Raw genomic sequence first — 27,317 nt, 5'->3', positions numbered from 1 at the left:
CGAGCTGAAGCAGGTTTACATTACATCCACCTTTCTTAAAGAGATGGTTGGCATTGCTTTAAACGGTTGGCAAAACCAGCACTCACAAAATAGCTGGGTTTTACTAACTTGTAACCACATTGTGCCTGGTAGAATGCACAGCTGATGTGGTGTTACACAGAGAAACATGCCAACTGTGCTCTGTGAGCCTCCAATTGAAAATCATGTTTATGAGATTTTCACAAACAGCATGGTATCAAAACTCGATACCTGCTAGGGGGACTGAACCTGTTACGACTGGAGGAAGGGGGAGCAAGAGCGGAGCTGCGGGATATCGAGGTCCTAGTGAGGGCCTCATAACTCCCCCTAGTCCTAACCTTCCACCCCATCAGCCGTCGCATACAGCACATAATCCTCCAACATTTTCGCCACCTCCAACGGGATCCCACCACTAGCCACATCTTCCCATCTCCACTGCTTTCCGCATTCCGCAGAGACCGTTCCCTCCGCAACTCCCTCGTGAACTCATCTCTTCCCACCCAAACCACCCCCTCCCCAGGTACTTTCCCCTGCAACCGTAGGAGATGCAACACCTGTACCTATACCTCCCCCCTCGACTCCGTCCAAGGACCCCAACAGTCTTTTCAGGTGAGGCAGAGGTTCACTTGCACCTCCTCCAACCTCATCTACTGGATCTGCTGTTCCAGGTGTGGACTCCTGTATATTGGCAAGACCAAGCGCAGGCTCGGCGATCGTTTTGCTGAACCCCTCCACTCAGTCCGCCTAAACTTACCTGATCTCCCGGTTGCTACACACGTTAACTCCCCCTCCCATTCCCACACTGACCTTTCTGTCCTGGGCCTCCTCCATTGGCAGAGTGAGGCCCAGCGCAAATTGAAGGAACAGCACTTCATATTTCGCTTGGGCATCTTGCACCCCAGCGGTATGGACATTGACTTCTCTAACTTCAAGTAACCCTTGCTTTCTCTCTCCATCCCTCCCCCTTCCCAGTTCTCCGACCAGTCTCACTGCATCTGACTACATTTTATCTTTGTTTGCCTTGTTGTTACCTTCTCCCAGCTAACATTGATCCATTCTACATTTTCCTTGGTCTCCATTCCCTTTGCCCTGTTTTCACACCTTCACACTTCCTTATCTATCTCCCTTCCCCCTGACGTCAGTCTGAAGAAGGGTCTCAAACCGAAACATTGCTCATTCCTTCTCTCCAGCGATGCTGCCCGTCCTGTTGAGTTACTCCAGCATTTTGTGTCTATCTTTGGTTTAAACCAGCATCTGCAGTTCCTTCATACACATTTAGTCTGTAGAGGTGCTTAGTTTAGTTTAGTTTAGTTTAGAGATATAGCGTGGAAACAGGCTCTTCGGCCCACTGAGTCAGTGCCGACCAGCGATCCCTGTACATCAGCACTATCCTACACACTAGGGACAATTTACTATTTTTACAGAAGCCATTTAACCTACAAACCTGCACTTCTTTGAAACGTGGGAGGAAACAGGAGCACCTGGGGAAAACCCACGCGATAATGGGGAGAACGTACAAACTCAGTACCAACAGCACCTGTAGTCAGGATCAAACTCGGGTCTCTGGCGCTTTTAGGCAGTCAGTCTATCGCTGCGCCATCATGCTACTGGGCAGTTCTTAGTAATCAGCAGTGTAGTCCCCCACACAGAATACATTTAAAACTCTCAACAATTTTTTTGCAGATGTTGTGAACATGGTGTTCTGATTTATTTGCTGAGGCAGGACTGGAGGTGACCAGCGACAGGGCTCCTTGCCTGCATTTGACCTCACAGTACGGGACCTGAAGCATGCCATAACTTTGTAATATAGTGAACTGTTAATGCCACAGTGCCACACTGCAGAAAGATGCTGGTGACTTGGTGCGCTGTGCATTCAGCATCAGACAATATAATTAAGCCACATAAAGTAAATGGTACCATTTAAAAAAGTTATGAGAAAATGAATCGAGAGCTTCCAACAAACAATTTTTTAAAAAGGTATTATCCAATGAAGGGATTTAAAAAGCATCTGGGACGTTGGTCAATAAACAGGATTGTCGAGTACAAATAGGACAGAATATTTTTAGATGTGACAATAGCGACAGCTGGATATCATACTTAGGGAGGATGTAACGAGTTGGTAGAAGAGACATGAAGTGTAGGGGATCAGGGAATTGATTTCCGCACTGGGACTGAAGAAGCTGGAACTGTTCTCCTCAGAACTTAAAAGATTAGAAACATAGAAACATAGAAAATAGGTGCAGGAGTAGATCATGGCTGATCATCCAAAATCAGTACCCCGGTCCTGCTTTTTCCCCCATATCCCTTGATTCCTTTAGCCCAAAGAGCTATATCTAACTCTGCATCCACGATTTCTACGGCCACCTCCTTGATTGAAGGTAATATTCAACAAACACATTCAATATTCAAAATAAAGCAAAACATTTTCTAATAAGAGGAACGCTGGTGACCAAAGGATGGAGATTTGAGATAACTAGGATAAAAGTGGTGGGCTGGGGGTGCAAGGGTAGGGAATGATGAGAATGTTTTTATTCAATTCAATAGGTAATGCACTACCTAAAAGGTTGTTAAGGGGGACTCAATGGTAAATTTATAGAGGGCTATGGATGAATAGCAGAATATTCCAGGGCTATGAGGGAAGAGCAGTTGACTGTGACTAATTAGAGAGCTCTCATAAAGAACCGTGCAGGTGCGATTAGCTGAATGGCTTCCTCTGCAATAAAACATTCTATGATTCCAAAAGGGCATGTACAATCTTTAATAGCTTACGGCCCTATTTTAAATATTATGATTCCTTCTATTTAGATCCCTCCCCCACCTCCAGCCACCCCCGTGTGTGCTATTCTCAATGGACAGTGTAACAATTTGCTTTCATTCGTTTTCCTAGCAGCCACATTCATCAATTAACATAAAAATGCTAGCTGCTCTTCGATCAGACATTGTGCTCCAAAAAATATCCTTGTGGTCCAATATTCCTCTGTTGTCCTCACTCAGCCCTGGTCCTTCAGAACATGTTCAAGATCACTGGTATTTAATCCTCTATTCCACACCTACCTGTGCATTATAACATCCTTGCATTAAATCTTTAGATTATGAATCCTTTTCCCCTTACCAGTAGCTTTTATCTTTAACATTTTAAGCACAATACAGAAAGATAAAATATTAATAGCATTTTTATGTTAATTGATGAATGTAGGTTAATTGGCTGGGTAAATGTAAAAATTGTCCCTAGTGGGTGTAGGATAATGTTAATGTACGGGGATCGCTGGGCGGCACGGACTTGGAGGGCCGAAAAGGCCTGTTTCCGGCTGTATATATATATGATATGATATGATATGATATGATATATTATCACAGATATTTGTTTGAAGAAGTAAACTGCAGAAGGGTGCTGAGCAATATGTTCAAAATACTCATTTTTAATGCGTAGCCCACCCTACAGTTCCAGGCAACTGATTATTATTCTTTTGCAATTGTATCCCTCCTACATTATCCAATTAGTCTTGCATGTAGCATTAAGAATCACATTTTACTGAAAAACAACAAACATTTAAAATATTAATTAGGTTCAACATTACTTAATATGACAACTTCTCAAACTGTTTAAATCGCACAGATAGCAAACTAAGAGTTCATTTAGAATTATCCGAGATGTGCTCGTTACTGACAAGGAATATGAAATAAATATTCTCCTTCATTAATAGATTGTGCAATTGAAGGGGGGTAACCTCTTCCGTTATTAGAGTGGATAGCAAATTAACAATGTTTCCATATAAACAAAAAAGCAGGCCACATGCTGTTTAAATATCTATTAAATGTCCATATGTATGTGCTCACTCCCCATGAAATGAATTTAGAGACATCAGACTGTGAAAGGATATCTTTGTCTACTCATTCCTACACTATGACCATCTGCATTTTATGCATATGTAATAGATTATCTCATGCTTCTAAACACAGAATAGACTTTTTAAAAAATCAAAAAAATAATCAGATTTTAATATTTTGATTAATCAGGGTCTCAGATTCCCAAAGCTTGTGAATGTCCCATAAATATGGCAAAGACTTTGTTTTTTAATTCTGTTTATACTGTTTGCATTTTTTGCTGTCCACATGCTTTCTGAAGCTGCAGTTATTTTTATTTGTCACACCAGCATCTAGCAGGAGGGCGCTGGTGTGTTGCTGCTTAAAGAAATTCATCCATTTTAGTTTGATGGAAATCGCTTCTGCCCACCTTTAATAGAAAATTCTTCGGGTTTCTACCACCAACCCTACCCCCCACCAGAAAAAAAACACAGTTCCTGCTTTCACAAATCAGGTGTGAATACACCATGGAACTGATCTGAAGGCACTCACTTCTCCACGGGTCACTGAGCTGTATGGTTTTGCAGCTATTAAAAGTATGTAGATGGCAGACCAGTACTAGGGCTGCCAAACTCACTTCCAGTAATTAAGTAGAGGACAAGATACAGTAATATAGGCTGGCGGCTGAATGCTTGCTATTTAAATAATGGAAGATTCGTGTCCTTATCACAGAGTTGTGGATGAAGTCAGTCGGACAAGGGGGAGAAATGTACATGGAGAAATTCTTCCAGTGCACGTACTAAAGGCAGTGGGAATAATTTAGACCCATATCAGTCCCTTGTGAATGCAAAAATTAAGCATCATTCAGACTGACTATGGCAATAATGCAGAAATTAGACTGCTTCAGAGATGTGGAAATTCCTCCCTGCAACTTATGTATCTTTAATCACTGTCCTCCAAACTGCTGTTCAGATTACACTAGCAGGCACTACATCTTTGTAAATTTTGAGAAAACAAAAATCATCAATAATTTGTACATAATTTAAACATGTCAAACTGCTCATAAATAAATAAATAGCAGCACTCTCATTTTAATATGTGTTAGTCACAATGCAAAGAGACACTGCATCTTGGTTTGTTTTGAATCTTTTTACAACCTCCTACATTTTTCAATTCATGAGTAGATTCACTAAGGATCGTGAAAGAAAGTACCTCTGCGCAATCATGTTTTTGAACAAAATATTCACCAAGCTGTTGACCTGAGACTTTGCATTTTGTAGAGAAATGTATAAGTTCTCTACAAAATGCAATGTATCAGGTCGACAGCTTGGTGAATATTTTGTTCCAAAACATGATATTTACATCTTCAAAGGCATTATATGTTCCAGTCCAGATAAACCCTGCAGTTACCCTTTTAAGGATTAATCTCTAACTTTTGAATTGGTGACTTCAAGGTGGTGATTTTTTTTTCATTTAAAATCCCCAAATGCTGAATCCACCCAGAGTCTTAGCAGTGTGATTAAAAACATCACACTACCTGTAAATCTGCAATACTTTACTAAAGGTCAACTGAAAATGCAACGAAGTGAAGGAACGTAAAATGTGGGTTATGGATAAAGCAATCTCTTGGGAAAAAAATGCTGAGGAAATACTGTATATGCACCTATCAAATGTGGTGAAATTGATCCAAATTCAGTGTACTAATTAATTTTGTGACTTTACTTTCCACTTCTCTTTAACCTCCTCACTGTTGATTATATTCTTTTAAAATGATTTGTTGTTCATAAACAATGAAATTACAATTACATTCACATTTTAGTTGACAATATTCTTCAAAAGCTTCCATTATAACTTTAGGAAAATGCTTTCTTTAAATTTTTTTCAGAAACATTTGAAATAGTCCCACGAGCCCTAATCACATAAATCTCATGATCTGATTAGCATTATATCATTTGTATTCTACTGTTCAAAATGCATGCAGAAAGAGTTTGCAACTGTTGACCCTTTGGGGACTGAATTCATATTTTTATTTGAAGGATCCATACATATTAACCACAGTGAAATTCTTTGGCAGTATTTAGGTTAAAAAAAACTTTTTAAAAAAAGGATTAATGTTCTAATATAAAATATATTAGAGAACTGAATCATGGAAGAACGTAGATGATATATAGCAGTGGTCACATGTGAGAACTGTACATTACTTAGAGCCCCATTATCGAGTGTTCGAGTACATTATTTTCTAATGTGCAAGGCAAAGGTGGAAATCAAACATAAAAATACATTTATTGCAAAAGCTCTTGCATGTAATTTTTTCTGGAAGGAAAGTTGAGTGTATTTGATGTATGGGAATAAAACTATACCTCTGTTTTAAGGGTGAAGATCCAAATATTTTCATCTTGGAATCCAAAAGATGACAACAACAGAAAATTATTTACTAAAAGACAAGTTTTGAAAATATGAAAGACTGTGCTGATGATAGCATTATGATTTCTATGTTTTCTAAGAATAATGTTGAAAAAGATGTTCCTCATAATGCACGATGGCACAAAAGATTGCCCGAGTAAATTGCATAAAAAGAAAATTGGTCAGGGAGAGTTGTACACATATATTGGAGATAACGTGATATTCAAGCTAACAAAATGCAAAATGAGCATTACCAGCTATCAATATTCCCTGCCTATTTTTTCCTCAATGTGTAGTATTCAGTCAAACCTAAAATAAAATCTATAAATAAGATAAAGTATTTAGAAAAAAATAACTGGGTGAAGTACAAATGAAAATAATTTACTAAGTAAGAACTTTGAAAAGAGTAGGTCTTCCTTACCAACAATTTGAAGGGATAACATGCCCAAATAATGGATTAAAGCCTAGAACATAGTAACCATAACATTGACCCTATTTTCTGGCGCTAACTACTCTTTAGGTGATTAAAGGAAGGAACTGTGTGCAAATATTCTGGCTCAACGTGAGTAACTTGTTATATTTGTTGAGGATATCACATTGGAAGTAAGTGCATATAAACTGACAACATTCTCAGGGCTGACAAATGGTCCTCTGTCTTCTTACAGGACCTGCTTTGAAAAGCCTAAAACATCACACTACCTGTAAATCTGCAATATTGCAATACAAAGACCTGCTTTGAAAAGCCTAAAAGGTCACCTCATGTGGATCTCGAACAGAACAACACAAAATTAACTGGCAGAAAGGACGCTGGTGCTGCTTTGAAGGGATCACGCAATGCACTTTCAGATTTGGTATTTGCGACCGTGCCTTTTCCAGGCAGGAAATCCTTGACTTTTCGAGTAGCCTGATTGAGACTTTCAGGATTTTGAAAGATATTGATAGTGCAGAAAGAGAACATTTTTTTCATTGCTTGTTAGCTCTAGGTCATGGAAAAAAACTTTAATTTAGAACCAGGCCACACTTCTTTACACAAAAGGATGGTGGAAATGTGATTCCGTCACACAGTAATAGCACTGCATGCTTGTTCGATAGAGTTAAATCAGAGATCCATAGATTTTTGATCAACAGGCTTAAAGCGATTAAGGTGTCGATATTCAGAAGCAAATCACTGCTTTACTAGGTAATGCATGTTCCAGGGTGGAATACCGTTTGTAAATCAAATCGCACCACTCCTGAAATTCATCTGTGGACTTCTGATCACGATTCACCTTGTCTGTTTGCTTCGATTTCCACTACGATTTTACACGGAATGACATAATTTCCGCTGGGCTGGTTCAAACATTTTGATCTTTTTGAAGCTGCATCTTCCATGCATGTGGAAATAATTAGATCACTTTCTTGACATCTGCCTTATAGATTGTTGAATGGAAATATGTCTTTCAAGAAAGCATAACAAGCTTCTGGACTGCACATTACTCTTGCAGCCAAAATATTTTTGTGGCAGTTAACCTTCTGGCCAGTAGTGACACCCTGGAGGTTGACAATGAAGGATTCTTGCCTAAGGCCAGAATCAGGAGGTTATGACTGTAGGCTGTGAAGTTAGGCCAGGATAGGCGAGCAAGCTAAAAGAAGCAGGGTACATCTGGGACGGGGGTCTGCGTGCAAGGTCAGCGTTGGATAAGGTATTTTGGCACTGAATAAGATTACACCTGGAATTGGGGCTGGAACCATCTGAAGTAAGGCAGGAAGTGGGAGCCAGAGGGTGGAGGTGAGATCTCCATTCGGAGATTTAATTGTGTGGGAACTGACATTAACCCCATATCCAAATGTCTTTAAACTTTGTAATGATATCTAGCTCCACCACCTCCACTAGCAGCTCTTTCCAGATATCCACCATCAAAGAGATAAAGAGTTAAGGTTTCAGGCCATCTGAGCTAGGAACGATAGATTAGAAAGCTAGTTTTAAGTTGCAGAGAAGGCGGCGGGAAGAATGTGGAAGACAAAGGGATATACGTGACAGAGTAAGGCCAGGGTTGCCATGTGGATGATAGACACAAAAACCTGGAGTAACTCAGCGGGACAGGCAGCATCTCCGGAGAGAAGGAATGGGTGACATTTTGGTTCGAGACCCTTCTTCAGACCATGTGGATGAATTGTTTTCTGTTTAAATGGGTTAATGGGGTCTGTTAAAAGTTGACATGGACAAAGAAGCATTATGCTAATATGGACATTCCCATCTGGTCAAGCTGTAATAATGGAGACAGAAATACTGAGTCATTTTCACAGATGGATGATTTATAGTAGAAATTGCCTGTTCTGATATAGACAGAGAACTCTAGTTACCTAGAGTTGGATAATTCATTGAGTCTGAAAGGTTGCAACATGCCTAAATGGAAAATGAAGTGCCTTCCCCAAGATACTATTGGACCTTGTTGTAACTGGAGCCCATGGACAGAGAAGTTGAAATGGTAGGGGGATGGAGAATTAAAGTGACAGGTACCATGAATCTCAGGATAGATCCTGCAGGTTAAATGAAGGAACTTTGCAAATAAATCACCCAACATATTGATTTCACCAATGCAGCAGCAGAGACCACGTGGTGAACACCAAACCAGTCTGGATGAAGTGCAAGTGAATTGTTGCTTCACCTGGAAAAAAATTGGCTTCCTATAATCCTGAATATCCTATCAGCAGCAAAGTTATACATATGAAAACAAAAACAATAATGGTATTTTTGTCATAGAACACAGAACAGTACTGCACAGGAATGGGCCCTAACATGATGCCAGGTTAAACTGATCTCAGCTGCCTTTACATGATCCATTCCCCTCTATTCCCTTCACTTCCATGAACCAATATAAAAGACTCTTAAACACTATTATTGTATTTGCACCCACCCGCAACCCGGGCAATGCATTCCAGGCCACCACCACTCTGTATAAAAAAACTTGCCCCGCGCATTTCCATTGAACTTTCCCTCTCTCACCTTATAGCTATGCTCTCATGTGTTGGACATTTCCACCCTGGGAGAAAGGTTCTGACTGTCTACCCTAACTATGCCTCCCCAAACGTTATATTCTTCTACAAAATTCTCCCCTCAACCTCCCACTTTTGAGAGAAAACAATCCAAGTCTATCTAACCTCTCCCTGAAGCTGAAACCCTTTCATCCAGGCAGCATTCTGATAAACCGTCTCTGCACCCTCTCCAGAGCTTTCTTATAATGGGGCGACCAGAACTGCACTAACATTCCAAATGCAGCCTAATCAAAGTCCTATAGAGCTGCATCATGACTTCCTGACTCATACATTCTGGCAAAGAAGGCAAACAAAACATATGCCTTCTTTACCACTCTATCTACTTAGCAATAGAGTTGCAGCCTTACAACGCCAGAGACCTAGGTTCTGTCCTGTCTATGAGTGCTTGTCTGTATGGAGTTTGCACGTTCTCTCTGTGACCCTGTAGGTTTTTTCCGGGTGCTCCAGTTACCTTCCACATCCCAAAGACGCGCAGGTTTGTAGGTTAATTGGCTTCTGCAAATGACCCCTAATTTATAGGATAGACCTAGTATATGGCGTTTGCTGATCGACATGGACTCGATGGGCTGAAAGGCCTGTTTCCACACTATCTCTAAACACTATCCTTTATTTTAAACTAAATTAAACTTGGACTCCAAGATCCCATTGTTCATCACTGTTGTTAAGAGTCTTGCCATTAACTATATACTCTCTCCTTACATTCAACCTCCCAGTGCAACACCTCACACTTGCTCGGGTTAAACTCCATCTGCCATTTCTCTGCTCATTTCTGCGGCTGATCTACGTCCCGCTGTACCTTCTGACAGCATTTCTCATTGTCTGCAACTCTTCAAATTTTTGGTGTCGTCAGCAAACTTACTCATCTACATTTATGACTAGATCATTTATAAAACTGTCTACCAGCCCGTTCAGATGCAATAGTGAGCAGCAAATTGGGATAACATGGATCAGCTGTGGTCAGTAAGAATAACCCTGTGGGGAAGCAGCTGATAGTCAAGATCACCATGACCTTGAAGATACAGAGCATGATGATCGGACCTCTCGGAGAAGAAAATAAGCAAATAAGACCTGGAATAGGCCACTAGGCCCCACAAATATATCCTTCCATTCAATATGATCATAGCTAAACTATGCTGGCCTCAATTCCCCTTCTGTACCAGTTCTCCATAACTTAACTTCTTGATTTTTCAAATATTTATCAACCTCCACCTCAAAACTATATAATGATCTGGCATCAACCAGCCTTGGGGGAAGAGAATTCCAGATATTATTTACGCCTTGAGATAGGAAATTTCAATGCACCTCAACTTTAATTGGCTTGCTCCAGTTTTTAAGGTATATGCCCTTATTTGTGACTTTCCCCACAAGAAAACATCTAAAATATCTGAGGATCTTGTATGTTTGAGTATGGTCACCCCCCCCCCCCCCGTTCTTCTGAACTCCAAACCCAAACTATCCTGCTCTTGATACAACAAACCTCATCCAGGAACGAGCCTAGCGAATCTCCTTTGGACTGCCACAATATGGGTAGATTTTAAAAGTGGTGAGTTGAACCCAAATCAGCCACATTCATGCCATAAAGTCTGAAAAGGAACTCATAAACCATAATGGTATTAGCTTTGCAAATTATGACTGAAATGTTTATTTTCTGTGCAAGTGTGGATGGCCTAAAGAAGTATCTGAAACAATATCTTGTTGAGCATATTTTGTAATACGATTTTTCGTAATCTCTTTAATTTGTACGTTAAACATCTTCTATGTGCTATCTATATACTAAAACTCTCTTTTTTTTCTTTGTTTGTTCCTGAACTACAGCCAAAACGTTACACGATAGCGCAACAAATTTAAGGCCCACCTTACTCACCGCCATCCCTATGGTGCTAATGGAAGAAGTTTCATTGAAATCGGTGTTATATTTTTAAAGTTATTCACATTTTAAAGTTTAAATCTATCTCCTAGGGAGGGAGGGGGAGGGGCAGAGGGAGGGGGGGGGGGAGGGAGGATAAGGGGGGGTTGAGGGGGATGGAGTGGGGGGGGAGGGGAAGGAGGGAGGGGGAGGGGAGGGAGAGGGGGTTGGAGGGGAGGGAGGGAGGGAGGGAGGGAGGGAGGGAGGGAGGGAGGGAGGGAGGGAGGGAGGGAGGGAGGGAGGGAGGGAGGGAGGGAGGGAGGGAGGGAGGGAGGGAGGGAGGGAGGGAGGGAAGAAGGGGGGGAAGAAGGGGGGGAGGGAGGAGTGGGGAGGGGCAGAGGGAGGGGGGGGAGGGAGGATAAGGGGGGGTTGAGGGGGATGGAGTGGGGGGGGAGGGGAAGGAGGGAGGGGGAGGGGAGGGAGGGAGGGAGGGAGGGAGGGAGGGAGGGAGGGAGGGAGGGAGGGAGGGAGGGAGGGAGGGAGGGAGGAAGGGAGGGAGGGAGGGAGGGAGGGAGGGAGGGAGGGAGGGAGGGAGGGAGGGAGGGAGGGAGGGAAGAAGGGGGGGAAGAAGGGGGGGAGGGAGGAGGGGGGAGGGGGGTAGGAGAGGGTGCTGAACCAATGCAGGAGAGGTTTGGGCCTAACTTGGTCTAGTTTACAAATTAAAAGGGCACACAATGTCAATATCAGCAAGAGTATGGGCGAATGTCCGAGATCCTACAATTCCTAGATATTGCCTCTTCCCATTCAATGGACAATAGACAATAGGTGCAGGAGGAGGCCATTCGGCCCTTCGAGCCAGCACCGCCATTCAATGTGATCATGGCTGATCATTCTCAATCAGTACCCCGTTCCTGCCTTCTCCCCATACCCCCTGACTCCGCTATCCTTAAGAGCTCTATCCAGCTCTCTCTTGAATGCATTCAGAGAATTGGCCTCCACTGCCTTCTGAGGCAGAGAATTCCACAGATTCACAACTCTCTGACTGAAAAGGTTTTTCCTCATCTCAGTTCTAAATGGCCTCCCCCTCATTCTTAAACTGTGACCCCTTGTTCTGGACTCCCCAACATTGGGAAAATGTTTCCTGCCTCTAACGTGTCCAACCCCTTAATAATCTTATATGTTTCGATAAGATCTCCTCTCATCCTTCTAAATTCCAGTGTATACAAGCCTAGTCGCTCCAGTCTTTCAACATATGAAAGTCCCGCCATTGCGGGAATTAACCTAGTAAACCTACGCTGCACGCCCTCAATAGCAAGATGATCCTTCCTCAAATTTGGAGACCAAAACTGCACACAGTATTCCAGGTGCGGTCTCACTAGGGCCCTGTACAACTGCAGAAGGACCTCTTTGCTCCTATACTCAACTCCTCTTGTTATTCCATTGTTATTCAACATTCCATTGGCTTTCTTCACTGCCTGCTGTACCTGCATGCTTCCTCAGTGACTAATGCACTAGGACACCCAGATCTCGTTGTACGTCCCCTGTTCCTAACTTGACACCATTCAGATAATACTCTGCCTTCCTATTCTTACCACCAGTGGATAACCTCACACTTATCCACATTAAACTGCATCTGCCATGCATCCGCCCACTCACACAACCTGTCCAAGTCACCCTGCAACCTCATAGCATCTTCCTCACAGTTCACACTACCACCCAGCTTTGTATCATCTGCAAATTTGCTAATGGTACTTTTAATCCCTTCATCCAAGTCATTAATGTATATTGTAAATAGCTGCGGTCCCAGCACCGAGCCTTGCGGTACTCCACTAGTTACTGCCTGCCATTCTGAAAGGGACCCATTTATCCCCACTCTTTGCTTTCTGTCTGTCAACCAATTTTCTATCCATGTCAGTACCCTACCTCCAATACCATGTGCTCTAATTTTGCTCACTAATCTCCTATGTGGAACCTTGTCAAAGGCTTTCTGAAAGTCAAGGTACACCACATCCACCGGCTCTCCCCTGTCAATTTTCCTGGTTACATCCTCAAAGAATACCAGCAGATTAGTCAAGCATGATTTCCCCTTCGTAAATCCATGCTGACTCGGAACAATCCTGTTACTACTATCCAAATGCTCCGCAATTTCGTCTTTTATAATTGACTCCAGCATCTTCCCCACCACTGATGTCAGACTAACTGGTCTATAATTTCCCGTTTTCTCTCTCCCTCCTTTCTTAAAAAGTGGGACAACTTTAGCTACCCTCCAATCCACAGGAACTGATCCTGAATCTATAGAACATTGGAAAATGATCACCAATGCGTCCACAATTTCTAGCGCCACCTCCTTAAGTACTCTGGGATGCAGACCATCAGGCCCTGGGGATTTATCAGCCTTAAGTCCCATCAGTCAACCCAACACCATTTCCTGCCTAATGTGGATTTCCTTCAGTTCCTCCGTCACCCTAGGATCTCTGCCCACTAGAACATCTGGGAGATTGCTTGTATCTTCCTTAGTGAAGACAGATCCAAAGTACCGGTTCAACTCGTCTGCCATTTCCTTGTTTCCCATAATAAATTCCCCCGCTTCTGTCTTCAAGGGACCCACATTTGCCTTGACTAGTTTTTTCCTCTTTACATACCTAAAAAAGCTTTTACTATCCTCCTTTATATTATTGGCTAGTTTACCCTCGTACCTCATCTTTTCTCCCCGTATTACCTTCTTAGTCTTAGTCATCTTCTGTTGCTCTTTAAAAGAGTCCCAATCCTCTGGCTTCCTACTCTTCTTTGCTTTGTTGTACTTCTGCTCTTTTATTTTTATGCTGTCCTTGACTTCCCTTGTCAGCCACGGGTGTCTCTTACTCCCCTTGGAATCTTTCCTCCTCTTTGGGATAAATTGATCCTGCAACTTCTGCATTATTCCCAGGAATACCTGCCATTGCTGTTCCACCGTCTTCCCTGCGAGGGCCTCCTTCCAGTCAATTCTGGCCAGCTCCTGCCTCATGCCTCTGTAATCCCCTTTGCTTTACTGTAATACTGACACTTCCGATTTACCCTTCTCCCTCTCAATTTGTAGAGTAAAACTTGTCATATTGTGATCACTGCATCCTAATGGCACTTTTACCTCTGGTAACGGATAATTTTTATTTGGAAGCCAACCATTCTTAACGTCTAAATAACAGAAGATTTAACATTTTGCCTGAATCTTTCTGGAATTGAGCAAATAGTTGTGAAGCTAACAAAACCAATACAAAAGACTATGAAAACTGCACAATGCATCATATGCTCAAAATCTGGACAGCTCACCCATAACTCAGGAAGAAAATACTCTCAATTCGAATTTGTGTTCTACTCGATTTGCTTCTGCACTACATTTTTTTTACATCATACCACAAAGCATTTTACACAGACTACTGTCATGTAACTATCAAATGTGAGATTCTAATAAATATTTAATTGTTAAGTATGCAATGTGTTTTCAAAGATGGAAGCTAAATATTTAATAAAAGAATTAAAATTGGAAAGCCTGTCTGCATTTTTGGATGTTATTTTGTGAGAGTATATTTTATAATTAACGATTCTTCGAGGTATTTTTCCAACACCTTCATTTACGTTGATCTTTGTTGCACCTAATGTTTCTCACTATTTTACCACTCTTTTTCAAATCTGATTATTTGTTTGCCATAAATATATAATCACAATGATAATATCAATTTTCAGGACCTTTGTATAATATGCCACTTTGATGTGTAGTAGGTCCCTGGACTATAATAAAGAAGAAAACAATATTGAAGATGTAATGATAAAAGATTAATGTACAGATTCTATCATATTGCAAGTCAGAATGACATATGGTTACTCTGTAATCTAGTCAAGCTCCATAACCCACTTATCATTTACTCCTCCATCTTTTAATATCACTTATCTGAAATTATGTGCCTCAGAAACTATTCATGATTTTCAATCTTGGGTTATTCTTCTCTAAGATCCCATAGTATAACTCCATTACCCAGGCAAATTCCAAAGCATGCACACACTCACACACATACATATATATAGAAATATATATATTTGTATATATATTAATATATATATGTATATATTATATATATTAAAGTGCCAGAGACCTGGGTTAGATCCTGACTATGGGTGCTGTTTGTGTGGAGTTTGCCCGTTCTCCCTTTGACTGCGTGGGTTTTCTCTGGGTGCTCTGGTTTCCTGCGACGCTCCAAAGGCGTGCAGGTTTGTAGGTTAATTGGCTTCTGTACATTATAAATTGTCCCTGGTGTGTAGGATAGTGCTAGCATATAGGGTGATCGCTGGTTGGTGTGGACTCTGTGGGCCAAAAGCCCTGCTTCCTCGCTGGATCTCTAAAGTAAAGCCCAAATATCTAATTGAATGCAAAATGAAGACTAATGTTGAAGTATACCCTTCTTACCCTTTCTATATTACTTTTGGCATTCTCATTTCAGATTTTATCATGCAAGTCAAGTGGACCACAGGTATATATTCACCAAACCCCATGAATGTTTAAGGACCATTGATCAAATAAGAGCTCGAAAGGAATAAGTTGCACCAACCACCTATCCAAAAACAAAACAAAACCCTAAATCCCGAGTGCAGCCATGGCAGTTCGTAGTTTAGTTGGAGTTCGTAGTATTCTATAGCCTGATGGTTGATGGGAAGAATCTTTTCCTAAACCTGGACGTTACAATTTTCAGACTGCTATACCTTCATCCCAATGGCAGGAGTGAAATGAGAGTGTGGCCAGGGAGGCGTGGATCGTTGATGATGCTGGCTCCCTTTTTTAGTCAGCACCTCCTGTAGATCCCTTTGATGGTGGGCACGTGAGTACCTGTAATGGACCGGGCAGTGTTCATCACTTTTTGCAATCTTCTTCGCTCTTGGGCATTGGAGCGCACTGCCTCTGTGATGTTAGTTATCAAGAGGAAGTGTTGCTGCCAATTCGACTGATTGTATTCTGATGATGGGGAAGTTGAGGATCCAGTTGCAGAGGCAGGCACGGACACACAGTTCCCTGTGCTTGGTAACCAGTTTGGAGAGGTTGATGGTGTTGAATACCAACCTGTAGTCTATGAACAGCAGCCTGACATATGTGTTTTTATTGTCCAAGTGGTCCTGTGTAGAATGGAGAGACAGCGAGCTGGCATCCCCCACTGATCTATTGTAATGGCAGGCAAATTGTAGTGGGTCCAGTTTCTTGCTGAGGAAGGAGTTGACCAACCTCTCAAAGCACTTCTTCACCACGGATATTAGTGCCACTGGTCAGCAGGCACTGAGGCATGTCACCTTACTCTTCTTGTTGATGCCCTTTTTAATCAGGTGGGAACTTCATACCTCACTAATGAGAGGTTGAAGATGTCCACAAAAACTCCAGCTAGCTGGTCGGCGCAGGATTTGAGAAAATGACCAGGTACACTATCGGGACCAGACTCTTTCTGAGGGTTCAGCCTCATAAAGGATCTTCGACGTTGCCCTCTGTGACTGAGATTGCAATAACTTCAGAGGCTATGGGAGCCAGAGATGTCACATCTGTGTTATCCCTACTGAAGCTCGTGTAATACGTATTGAACTCGTCCGGAGTGCTGCCTCACTGTCGTTTGTGCTGCCACTCAATTTCGCTTTGTAGGAAGTGTTGGCGTGCAATCCCTGCCACCACTGCTGAATTTCCATCTCAAAAGTTCATAAATCATAGGAGCAGAATTGGGCCATTTGGCTCATCAAGTCTACTCCACTATTCAATCATGGCCGATCTGTCTTTCCCTCACAACCCCATTCTCCTGCCTACTCCCCGTAACCTTTGACACCCATACTAATCAAGAGCTTATTAATCGCCACTTTAAAAATACCCATAGGCCTCCACAGCTGTCTGCGGCAATGAATTCCAGTTTCACCACCATCTGGCTAAAGAAATTTCTCCTCCTCATCTTTCTAAAGGCATGTTCTTTTATTCTGAAGCTGTGCCCTCTGGTCCTAGACTATCCCTCTGTGTAAGTATCCTCTCCACATCCACTCTATCCAGGCCATTCATTATTCGGAAAGTTTCAATGTGATCCCCCCTTCATCTTTCTAAACTCCAGTGAATACAGGTCCAGTGCCGTCAAAAGCTCATCACACGATCACAATCAAAACGCAATCATCCCCGGGATTATTCACGTAAACCTCTCTGGACCCTCTCCAACGCCGACACATCCTTCCTCAGATGTGGGCCCCAAAATTTCTCACAACACTCCAAATGCGGTCTGATCATTGCCCTATTAAGCCTGCAGTTTAGTGCAAAAGGCCCTTTTAGCCTTTTTGTTGACCTTGTCGAGGTTGTGTCTGAACCCCTTATATGAATTTGTGTCACCAGACTTGAATTCCCAAGATCTGGTCCTCAGAAGACCGTGCGTGGACTTCTTAGTTCACCCAAGGCTTCTGTTTGGGGAACACTTGGATGTTTTTTTGTGAGAACACACTCCTCCACACATTTCCTTAATGCTGAGTAATTTCAGTGAGCTCCTTTAATGCCATATGATTCCGCTAGCAGCTGAACGCAGAATGTAGCTAGGAAATTGCTGTGGGATCTCAGCCAGCAAGGGCGATATCCATTCTTGTGTAGGAGTACTGAAACTTACTGATGCTCAAACTGTAAAATGTTAGCAGTTGCTGATGGAACTGCTGGCAAAATCCCACAAAATCTGGACCAAAGTAGATGGCACTGAAAGATCAAACTAACACACTACAGGATAGTAACCTCACTATGAACTGTATCTTTGGTTGCACTAGAGAAGTATTTATTTTTATTTATCTGTGTGAATTGTGTTTATGGGCCCGTTAAACTGCTGCAAGTGAGAAGTTCACTGTTCGGTTTTCAGTACATGTGACAATTAAACACTCTTCGATTGACATGATTCTTGAAATAGTATTTCCACTTAAGAGTTTTCAGTCATAACCGGCATTCTCAATATGTTTGTTCCAAAGTTCAAAAAAATGTCTTATGCTTGTTAAATAGGAAACAAATATGATCAGGTACTTCAAAAATATATCAACTTTGATAGTTATGATATTATCTCAGTGCAGATACAGTATAATTTGAATTTATTTTCTGTTTGCTTAACTGATACTTTAAAAAAAAAGAAAAATGAATTAAATTCAAGCAATATATCAAAATTTTAAAAGGGAACAGAATTTTACATCTAATAAACAAATTAAGATTTAACCAAATTGTACACAGGTGGCTCCAAAGAGTTAAATGGATACAATTCCCCAGTTATTTCATTTAAAGCAATTTCATTATTCCATGCAAAAGGGCCTGTCCCAGTTCGACGATTTTTAAGGCGACTGCCGGCAAACCGAAAAACCGGCGACTGGACTCCCCCTATGACAATGTCTACGATAATGTCTACAACAAGCTACGACAACCTACCACCTAGTAGACGGCAAGCTGCCGACAACCGGCGACCCAGTCGTCGCGACTTAGGACTTCCTCCTACGACAGCGCCTACGACAAGCTACGACAACCGAAGTCAACCTACCTCCACACTCGACAAGCTACGACCCTGTTGGTTACAGCTGATGACAACTGTAGCCATTTATTTTTATTTTTTATTTTTTTATTTTATTTAAGTTTGAACAGAACTCATACATTTTACATTTCATAGTAAGCAATAATAACTACATTATAAATTCGATTATACACGTATTGTTCTGTATTATCTCCCCTCCCACACCCCCCCTTCCCCCCACCCTCCAGTTAAAAAGAAGGAAAAAGAAAAAGAAAAAGAAAGAGAGAAAGAAAGAAACCTGGAGTCCAGAAGGAGACACTTCTGGGTAATTTCTTATTAAATTCTTATTAAAGGTATCAAAACAATCCTGAATTTAAATATTTCCAATTCTTAATCCTAGCTTTAAAATGAATGGGTTCCACACCTTCAAGAAGTCATATCCATTTCTCAGATTATACGTTGCTTTTTCTAATGGGATACAACTACGCATTTCTGCATACCATCTTTCAAATCTTATTTCATTGTGATCTTTCCAAGTGACCGCTACACATTTTTTTGCTACTGCTATTGCTATTTTGAGAAATCTTTCCTGATGTTTATCTAAAATTAGCTTTGGTAATATTCCTTTTGTATCTCCCAATAAAAACAACCTTGAATCCATTGGTATGATCTTATTCATCAATTGTTCCAAATTTTTTTTTAGGTCTTTCCAAAAAGGAGTTACCTTCTGACATGCCCATGTAGAGTGTAAAAAAGTACCCACATCTTGGTTGCATCTAAAACAAATTTCAGATGAGTTTGGTTTTAAATGGTTTAATTTTTTCGGGGTTAAATATAGTTGATGTAAAAAATTATATTGTACTAAACTATATCTCACATTAATAGTATTTTTCATACTATCTAAACACAGTCTTTCCCAACTTGGTTCATCAATGATAATATTAAGATCTGTTTCCCATCTTTGTCTTGATTTTTGAATTCCTATCTTTGGACTAGATTTTTGTAATAATTTATACATTGATGATATAATTTTTTTTATTCCCTTGCCCTGAATCAAGGATTCCATTCCTTTAATCTGAAATAGAGACATTGAATTACCTAACTTTTCCCTTAAAAAAGATTGTAATTGATAATAGAAAAAAATACTATTCCCTGGAATTTGATATTTATTTCTCAATTGAGAAAATGTCAAAAAGTTATTTCCTTGATAGCAATCTCCTATATTTTTAATACCCTTCTATTCCCAGACTTGTAGTATTTGATTAACCAAATTGTACACAGGTTGCTCCAAAGAGTTAAATGGATACAATTCCCCACAGTTATTTCATTTAAAGCAATTTCATTATTCCATGCAAAAGGGCCTGTCCCAGTTCGACGATTTTTAAGGCGACTGCCGGCAAACCGAAAAACCGGCGACTGGACTCCCCCTATGACAATGTCTACGATAATGTCTACAACAAGCTACGACAACCTACCACCTAGTAGACGGCAAGCTGCCGACAACCGGCGACCCAGTCGTCGCGACTTAGGACTTCCTCCTATGACAGCGCCTACGACAAGCTACGACAACCGAAGTCAACCTACCTCCACCCTCGACAAGCTACGACCCTGTTGGTTACAGCTGATGACAACTGTAGCCATTTCACGTAATTTTGGCGCCAAAGGGGTGTGGGTGGGGTTTCCACTCATTCTGCTTCATGACTGCCATGGAGCAACATATGATGGCATTGCTCTTACATGAACAAGCCCTGCTGCTTGCAGCGGCCCTCATGCTTAAAATTCTGCAACACAGAAGGACAAGAAGAATGGGGAAGAAGAAGCCCAAGAAGAGGTCTGTGTGGTTGAAGCCCTTGTCCCTGAAGAGACCCAATGCAGTGCAATGACAAAATAAATGAAAAGAGTTCACTTTTCAATGCAGTGCAATGCTTGTGTTTGTGTTTATTTATTGGTCAAAATAAATTCAATTAAAATATTTGAAAGAGATGCCATGCGAAACTACTCTGAAATACAATAACTTCAAACAACAATCTTTTGTCAAAATGTCCAAAATCTACTTTATTCAAACAAACAAAATTCTTATAAAAGGTGGATAACCGTCGTCAGCACCGGCGACAACCTAAGTCACCCGGCGACAACCTGGCGACAACCTACTACAGCGCCCACGACAGGAGACGACAAGCTACCATCATTGGCGTCAAGCCAGCAGTCGCCAAAAAATTTCGAGCAGAGAGACAATTCCCTGGAAACTACTCATGACCATGCCCGCGACACCCCGCGACACATCGATGACCGTGTGGCGACAGCCTAGTCGCCTGTAGTCGCCTTAAAAATCGCCGAAGTGGGACAGGCCCTTAACTTTCAAGCCAGCTAACCCCCACCCCCCCAATTTTTAAACTAATTTCTTCAGTAGTAAGGTCATTTTTAAGCATAACATTAAATGTCAATATAGTCAATCCAATCAGGTTGTGGTGCTATAATAATGACACATCAATAAACCACAACCATTACGATGTAAAATTACAAACCATGAATAGCAATTGAATAGGAAATAAGTGTTTACCATATTAAGTAATGTGTTAATTTCTATTATATAGTCAAAGAAAGGTGTAGCACAGAAATAAGAGTCCCCTTTGGGACCCTTGGTCCACTGAATCTACGCCAACTATCAAACACCCATTATTACACAAAACCTACCTCACTATGTTGTCCTCCTACATTCCTACCAGCTCTCTCCAACTCTGCCATTCACGTACACACATGGGGAAATTTACAGTAGCAAATTAATCTACCAATCGGGTGTCTAAGATTTGGGAGGAAACTGGAACTTCCAGAGGAACCACATGCAGTCATAGGGAGAATGTGCAAACTCCACACAGACAGAAGCAGACGTTAGGATTGAACCTGAATTGCTGGAGCAATGTGGCAGCAGCTCTACTAGCTGTACCACTCTGTGACCCATATTAAATTGGAATATAAAACCAAGCTGGATTACTTGATGTGTAGGAAGGAACTGCAGATGCAGGTTTAAACCGAAGATAGACACAAATTGCTGGAGTAACTCAGCGGAACAGGCAGCATCTCTGGAGGGAATAAATGGTGCCTGTCCGCTGAGTTACTCCAACATTTTGTGTCTACTGTATCTCTGAATTACTTAATATGCTTTGAATATGCACGCAGGCTGGGGTGTACAGCATCTTATCTAATTACCATTTAATCTCAATTGCACCCCATTTTACAATTAAGACTGGTCTTGGACTGTGCCAGTCAAAAAGGAAGGATTTCCATCAATATATGCAAGATCAGGCAAAGAAGCATAATGGTAGGACAGATTTACATCCACTGATGTTCAGAAGATGGAGAGAAGACTTAATTGAAACATGAAAAAATGCTAAAGGGTTCTGACAGGGTGGATGTGGAAAGGATGTTTCCTCTTGTGTGTGAATCTGAAGCTAAAGATTATTTTTCCTTTGGAAGTTCATAATTCTTTCAAATTTACTTTTCAAAGGCCCCTGGACTCTGGAAGCAGAGTCTTTCAATATTTTTAAGGCAAGCGTAGCACTAAGCAATAGGGTGAAAAGTTAGCAAGGGTGCACAGGAATGCATTGTTGAGATTACAATAAGATCAGTCACAATTTTATTAAATGGTGCAGCAGGCTAATCAGACCAAGTGGTCTGCTTAGAATCCATATGATTGTGTAAAGAAAATGTGGACAAGAGATTCACTGGTCAGGTTGAAGAAAGGAAAAAAGCAAACAAAGCTGAAAATAGGAATGGGAGTGGTGGCTCTGATTTATGAATGAAAGCAGGCAACAATGTTCAAACAAAGTTCATAGCTAGTGATGCAAGAGATTGTGAAAGCATGCCGAATTTCAGTAAATTAAGATTTGGCTGATATGTTATATTTGTTGGAAAGCATAAAAATGGTCAAAGGACACAGTGAACTGTTTATTTTATTACAAATGCCATTTAAAGAATAAAAGTCGCACATTATTCTAGAACTTACTTCAACACTGTTAAAAATAGGTACTTATCGTGAAAAATTGAGGATTTCAACTTTGAGAGCAACAGCAATAGGTTCCAAAGCTAAATGGTTCATGATTTTAAGTCTTAATTGTACGTATTCTGATTGCAGCAAATAGGTCTCTCCATGGCGGTGCAATGCCCTAACTGTCAAGTTTCTAACTTCATCGCTTTAGAAGGACACTCCAGGCAGAGTTGGAAATATTTCACTGGAGGCAACAAGGAGAGTACAATGGGGGATCCTGCCTATTATCTGCATTTAAGAGCGAGCTTGTGCTTGCTCAACAGCAGTAACAATGGATACCTGGGAGCAATTCATCCACTCTCACTGCAAATGAATGTACTCTGGGAAGACTAGAGAATACAAGGAAGTAAATAGGAAAATTTAATATCCTCAAAAAAACAAATTCTCTCACTCGGGTGATTCAACAGCAAAACAGTTGATTGCTTCACAGTTACATAGTTATTGGCTTCGGTTCTAGTAGAATATGATGACAATGTACTTTGACTTATTAAGACAGTGAAAAGATTGCCACTTTATTAACAGCCGAGAATTTGAAGATCTCAAAACCTTATGCAAGTGATAAAAATTTAACGCAGCAAAAATGTTTTCACTGCATTTCCTTTGTGGCTAATACATTAACACCATCTATTATGTTTCAAAGATCGCATCATTGGATTCCAACCAACCTCATATTTTGACTGCTGTTGTAGGTAAACAGCTTCTCGAATTTGGGTCTGTAAGCTTTGGATCAACTGCTCTTTGGCCCCCAACTGGGATTTGACCTCTTCATATTCCATCAAAAGCTCACTGGAGTTTGTGCTGCAAAATAAAACAATGTTACAGAGAGAGGTGAAATTTGAATGCCTTTACAAGAATGTATTTGTTAAATGAGTACATGGTAGCATATGAAATCTTAATTAAATGGTTCTCATACGTTATAGGAGCAGAATTAGGCCATTCGGCCCACCAAGTCTACGCCACCATTCAATCATGGCTGATCTATCCTTCCCTCTCAACCCCATTCTCCTGCCTTCTCCCCATAGCCCCTGACACCCGTACTAATCAAGAATCTATCAATTTCCACCTTACAAATATCCATTGACGGCCTCCACAGCCTTCTGTGGCAATGATTGCCACATACTCACCACCCTCTGCCTAAATAAATTCCTCCTCATTTCCATTCTAAAGGTATATCCATTTATTCTGAAGCCTCTGGTCCTTGACTTACCCACCAATGGAAACATCCTCTCCACATCCACTCTATCCAGGCCTTTCACTATTCGGTAAGTTTCACTGAGGTCCCCCCTCACCCTTACAAACTCAAGTGGTTCTGCTGTACCACTTGTGGAGGTTACACATTTTTAAATGTTTCAACTCAAACAGTTACTTCAAATGATATTCCAAAACTAGAAACAAACGATAAATTAGACCTTCAATACTCATATCATTGATGTCAAAATAATGCCCTATGTTTGTCCAGTAAACGTCTGGGATTTCTGTGCATGCATTCTCATATGCGACAGGCTTAGATTTACTGCATCAGCAGCTTGTATCTTTCAATCATGTCCATCACTGGATGTCCAAGGTGTCCATCCCAGGAATTATCCAGCAATTGTAATGGGTAATCCACCTTCCGATCCTGGCGCAAGATCTTCAAGGCCATTGATTTATGACATGGATAGAGTGGATGTGGAGAGGACGTTTCCACTAGTGGGGATGTCTAGGACCAGAGGGCACAGCCTCAGAATAAAAGGACGTACCTTTAGAAAGGAGATGAGGGGGAATTTCTTTAGCTAGAGGGCAGTGATCTGTGGAATTTATTGCAACAAACGGCTGTGGAGGGCATCTTTAGGTATTTTTAAAGCAGAAATTGATAGGTTCTTGATTGGTAAGGGTGTCAAGGGTTATACAGAGAAGGCAGGATAATGGGGTTAAGAGGGAAAGATAGATCAGCTATGATTGAATGGTGGAGTAGACTGGAAAAGCCAAATGGCTTAATTCTGCTCCTATGACATGAACTTATGATTTAATTGGTGATTCTAGTGTTGGGTAGGTGAGGAAGTTCTTTTGATAGTAAATTAGGTGCAGTGTGCTTAAAGTTAAAGTGTGTTTAAATTATTTTAAACGTATTTTCAGTGAATATGATGTATTCTAAATTTGGAATTTAATTTTTAGGTTCATTATTTAGTTTAAAATGATTCTGAATGTCACAAACCCTGACATCTTTGACAGTCAGCAATTAAGGGGGCAGAGCTTTTCTATATACATTCATTCAAGGGAAGTGGCTTTGCAGGTTGAGCCAGCATTTAATTGCCCATCAGGAGGCAGTGGTGAGCTGCCTTCATGAACTACTACAGTCTATGCATATGTGTACCCACAATGCCGCTATAAAGAGAGTTCCAGACCTTTAACGCAGCAATAATGAAGGGATATGTTTCCAATTCAGGATGTTGTGTGGTTTGAAGGGCAACTTCCAGATTGTGGTGTTTCCACGCTTTGGCCTTGTCCTCATGGCCGGTAGAGGTCGTGGATTTGGAAGTCTTGGTGAGTTGATGCAGTGCATGCTGTAGATGATACAAACTGCTGCTATGGTGCTACCATCGGTGGTAGAATGGATAAATGGTCGTGGATGGAGTGCCCAGCAAACGGGCTGCCTCATCCTACATGTCGGGGAAGTCCAGAACCAGGGGCCACAGTTTAAGAATAAGGGGTAGGCCATCTAGAATGGAGATGAGGAAAAACTTTTTCACTCAGAGAGTTATAAATCTGTGGAATTCTCTGCCTCAGAAGGCAGTGGTGGCCAATTTTCTGGATGCTTTCAAGAGAGTTAGATAGAGGTCTGAATGATAGTGGAGTCAGGATGAATGGGGAGAGGGCAGGAACGGGGTACTGACTGTGGATGATCAGCCATGATCACATTGAATGGTGGTGCTGGCTCGAAGGGCCGAATGGCCTACTGCACCTATTGTCTATTGTTGACTATCTCGCGTTTTGTTGAAAGTACACTCAAGCAGGCAAGTGGAGAGTATACCATCACACTTGGAAATGTGTAGAAAGGAACTGTAGATGCTGGTTTAAACTGAAGATAGACACACAATGCTGGAGTAACTCAGTGGGACAGGCAGCATCTCTGGAGAGAAGGAATGGGTGATGTTTTGGGCTGACACCCTCCTTCAGACTGAGAGCCAGTGGAGAGGGAAACTAGAGATATGGAGATATGTAGCCTTCTTTATGTCTCCCTCTCCCCGAATCTCAGTCTGAAGAAGGGTCTCGACCCGAAACGTCACCTATTCCTTCTCTCCAGAAATGCTGCATGTCCCACTGAGTTGCTCCAGCATTTCATGTCTACCATCACCCTTGGACTTAGATTTGTTAGACTGTGGACTCGCTTTGGAGAGTTAGGAGGCGAGTTGTTCGCTGCAGGATTCCTACCCTCTGACCTTTCTTTTGAAACCACATTGTGTACATGGTTACTCCAGTAGCTTCTGCTCAAAGGTAAAACCCCAGGGTATGATTGTAGGCAAATCAGTGATGGTGATGCCATTGAATGTTAGGCAGTGATAGCTGGATTTTGTCTTGTTTTTTCTTTCTTCACTGAGTGTCAAAAGTTGTTATGGGAATTTTGGAGCAAGTCTTCTCCAGTGCATCATCTGCCCAACTGCCACGCAAGTCTTTGTTGCTAAACTTTATCATGCTTTGGCTGTATATGTAAATCTGAATGGATGGCCAGTGCAATCTATGACGATGAATGTAAAAACCTACACCAGTGAAATTTAGAAAACGTTTTAATTCCACATTCCATTAAAATACGAGACGGTCTTTCTTCCTATATGAAACAGAAATAGTTACAAACTTTTATATTCCCATTTGTGGATGATCACCTCTTGCTACAGCAAGAAATGAATAATAACTTCTATTTTGAAGAAATAATCCAATTAGTGCAACAACCACTGTAAATGACATAGTTTCCGTAATATTTTACCACCGGTCATACTAATAGAGGCCAAGCCTAACTTGTGTATTCAATTCAATGAAGCTTTTTAGTTGCATCATTTTCTAAACCTGTGCAATGACATGATTGAATGACTACAAAATGTACCGTGCACAACAGGTCAACCAAGTGAAAGGAACAAATATTGTAAGACACCGAAGAGAGGCACAAAATGCTGGAGTAATTCAGCGGAACAGGCAGCATCTCTGGAGAGAAGGAATGGGTGACGTTTCGGGTCGAGACCATTCTTCAGACTGAGTCAGTGTAGAGAGAGACATAGAGAAATAGAAGGGTATATATCTCCATATTCTCTAGTTGCCCTCTCCCCTGACTCTCAGTCTGAAGAAGGGTCTCGACTCAAATCGTTACCCTTTCCTTCTCTCCAGAGATGCTGACTGTCCTGCTGAATTACTTCAGCATTTTGTATCCATCTTCGGTGTAAACCAGCTTCTGCAGTTCTTCTCCACAAATATTGTAAGACAGTTGTGTTTTATAACCTACATAAGAAATAGAAGAAGAATCACTGCAGATCAAAAAGGCAACCGAGTGAAATGCTTTGAGATCTTTCAATCTGAAGCAAAATAATTCAATCGAGTTCATCACAAGTGTGCATATTGGTAAAATAACTACCATGAAATAGGAAAATCAATAGATTGGAAATTATGAAGAAGAAATAAATCTTGTTTC

At 41.2% G+C, this 27,317-nt stretch overlaps 1 protein-coding gene across 1 annotated transcript in view; it reads right to left on the bottom strand.

Moving 5' to 3' along the window:
* pmfbp1 (polyamine modulated factor 1 binding protein 1) overlaps nt 1-27,317 on the bottom strand; it is a 549,552-nt gene that overhangs the window by 398,716 nt on the left and 123,519 nt on the right. Inside the window, exon 7 of the mRNA XM_078400784.1 lies at nt 23,326-23,458. Within this exon, the coding sequence (XP_078256910.1) occupies nt 23,326-23,458 (133 nt within the window). The remainder of the gene's footprint in view (nt 1-23,325; nt 23,459-27,317) is intronic.

This window comes from Rhinoraja longicauda, chromosome 6 (genome assembly GCF_053455715.1).
Source record: "Rhinoraja longicauda isolate Sanriku21f chromosome 6, sRhiLon1.1, whole genome shotgun sequence".
Classification (NCBI taxonomy): Eukaryota; Metazoa; Chordata; class Chondrichthyes; order Rajiformes; family Arhynchobatidae; genus Rhinoraja; species Rhinoraja longicauda.
This window is presented reverse-complemented; position numbering and strand designations above follow the sequence as displayed.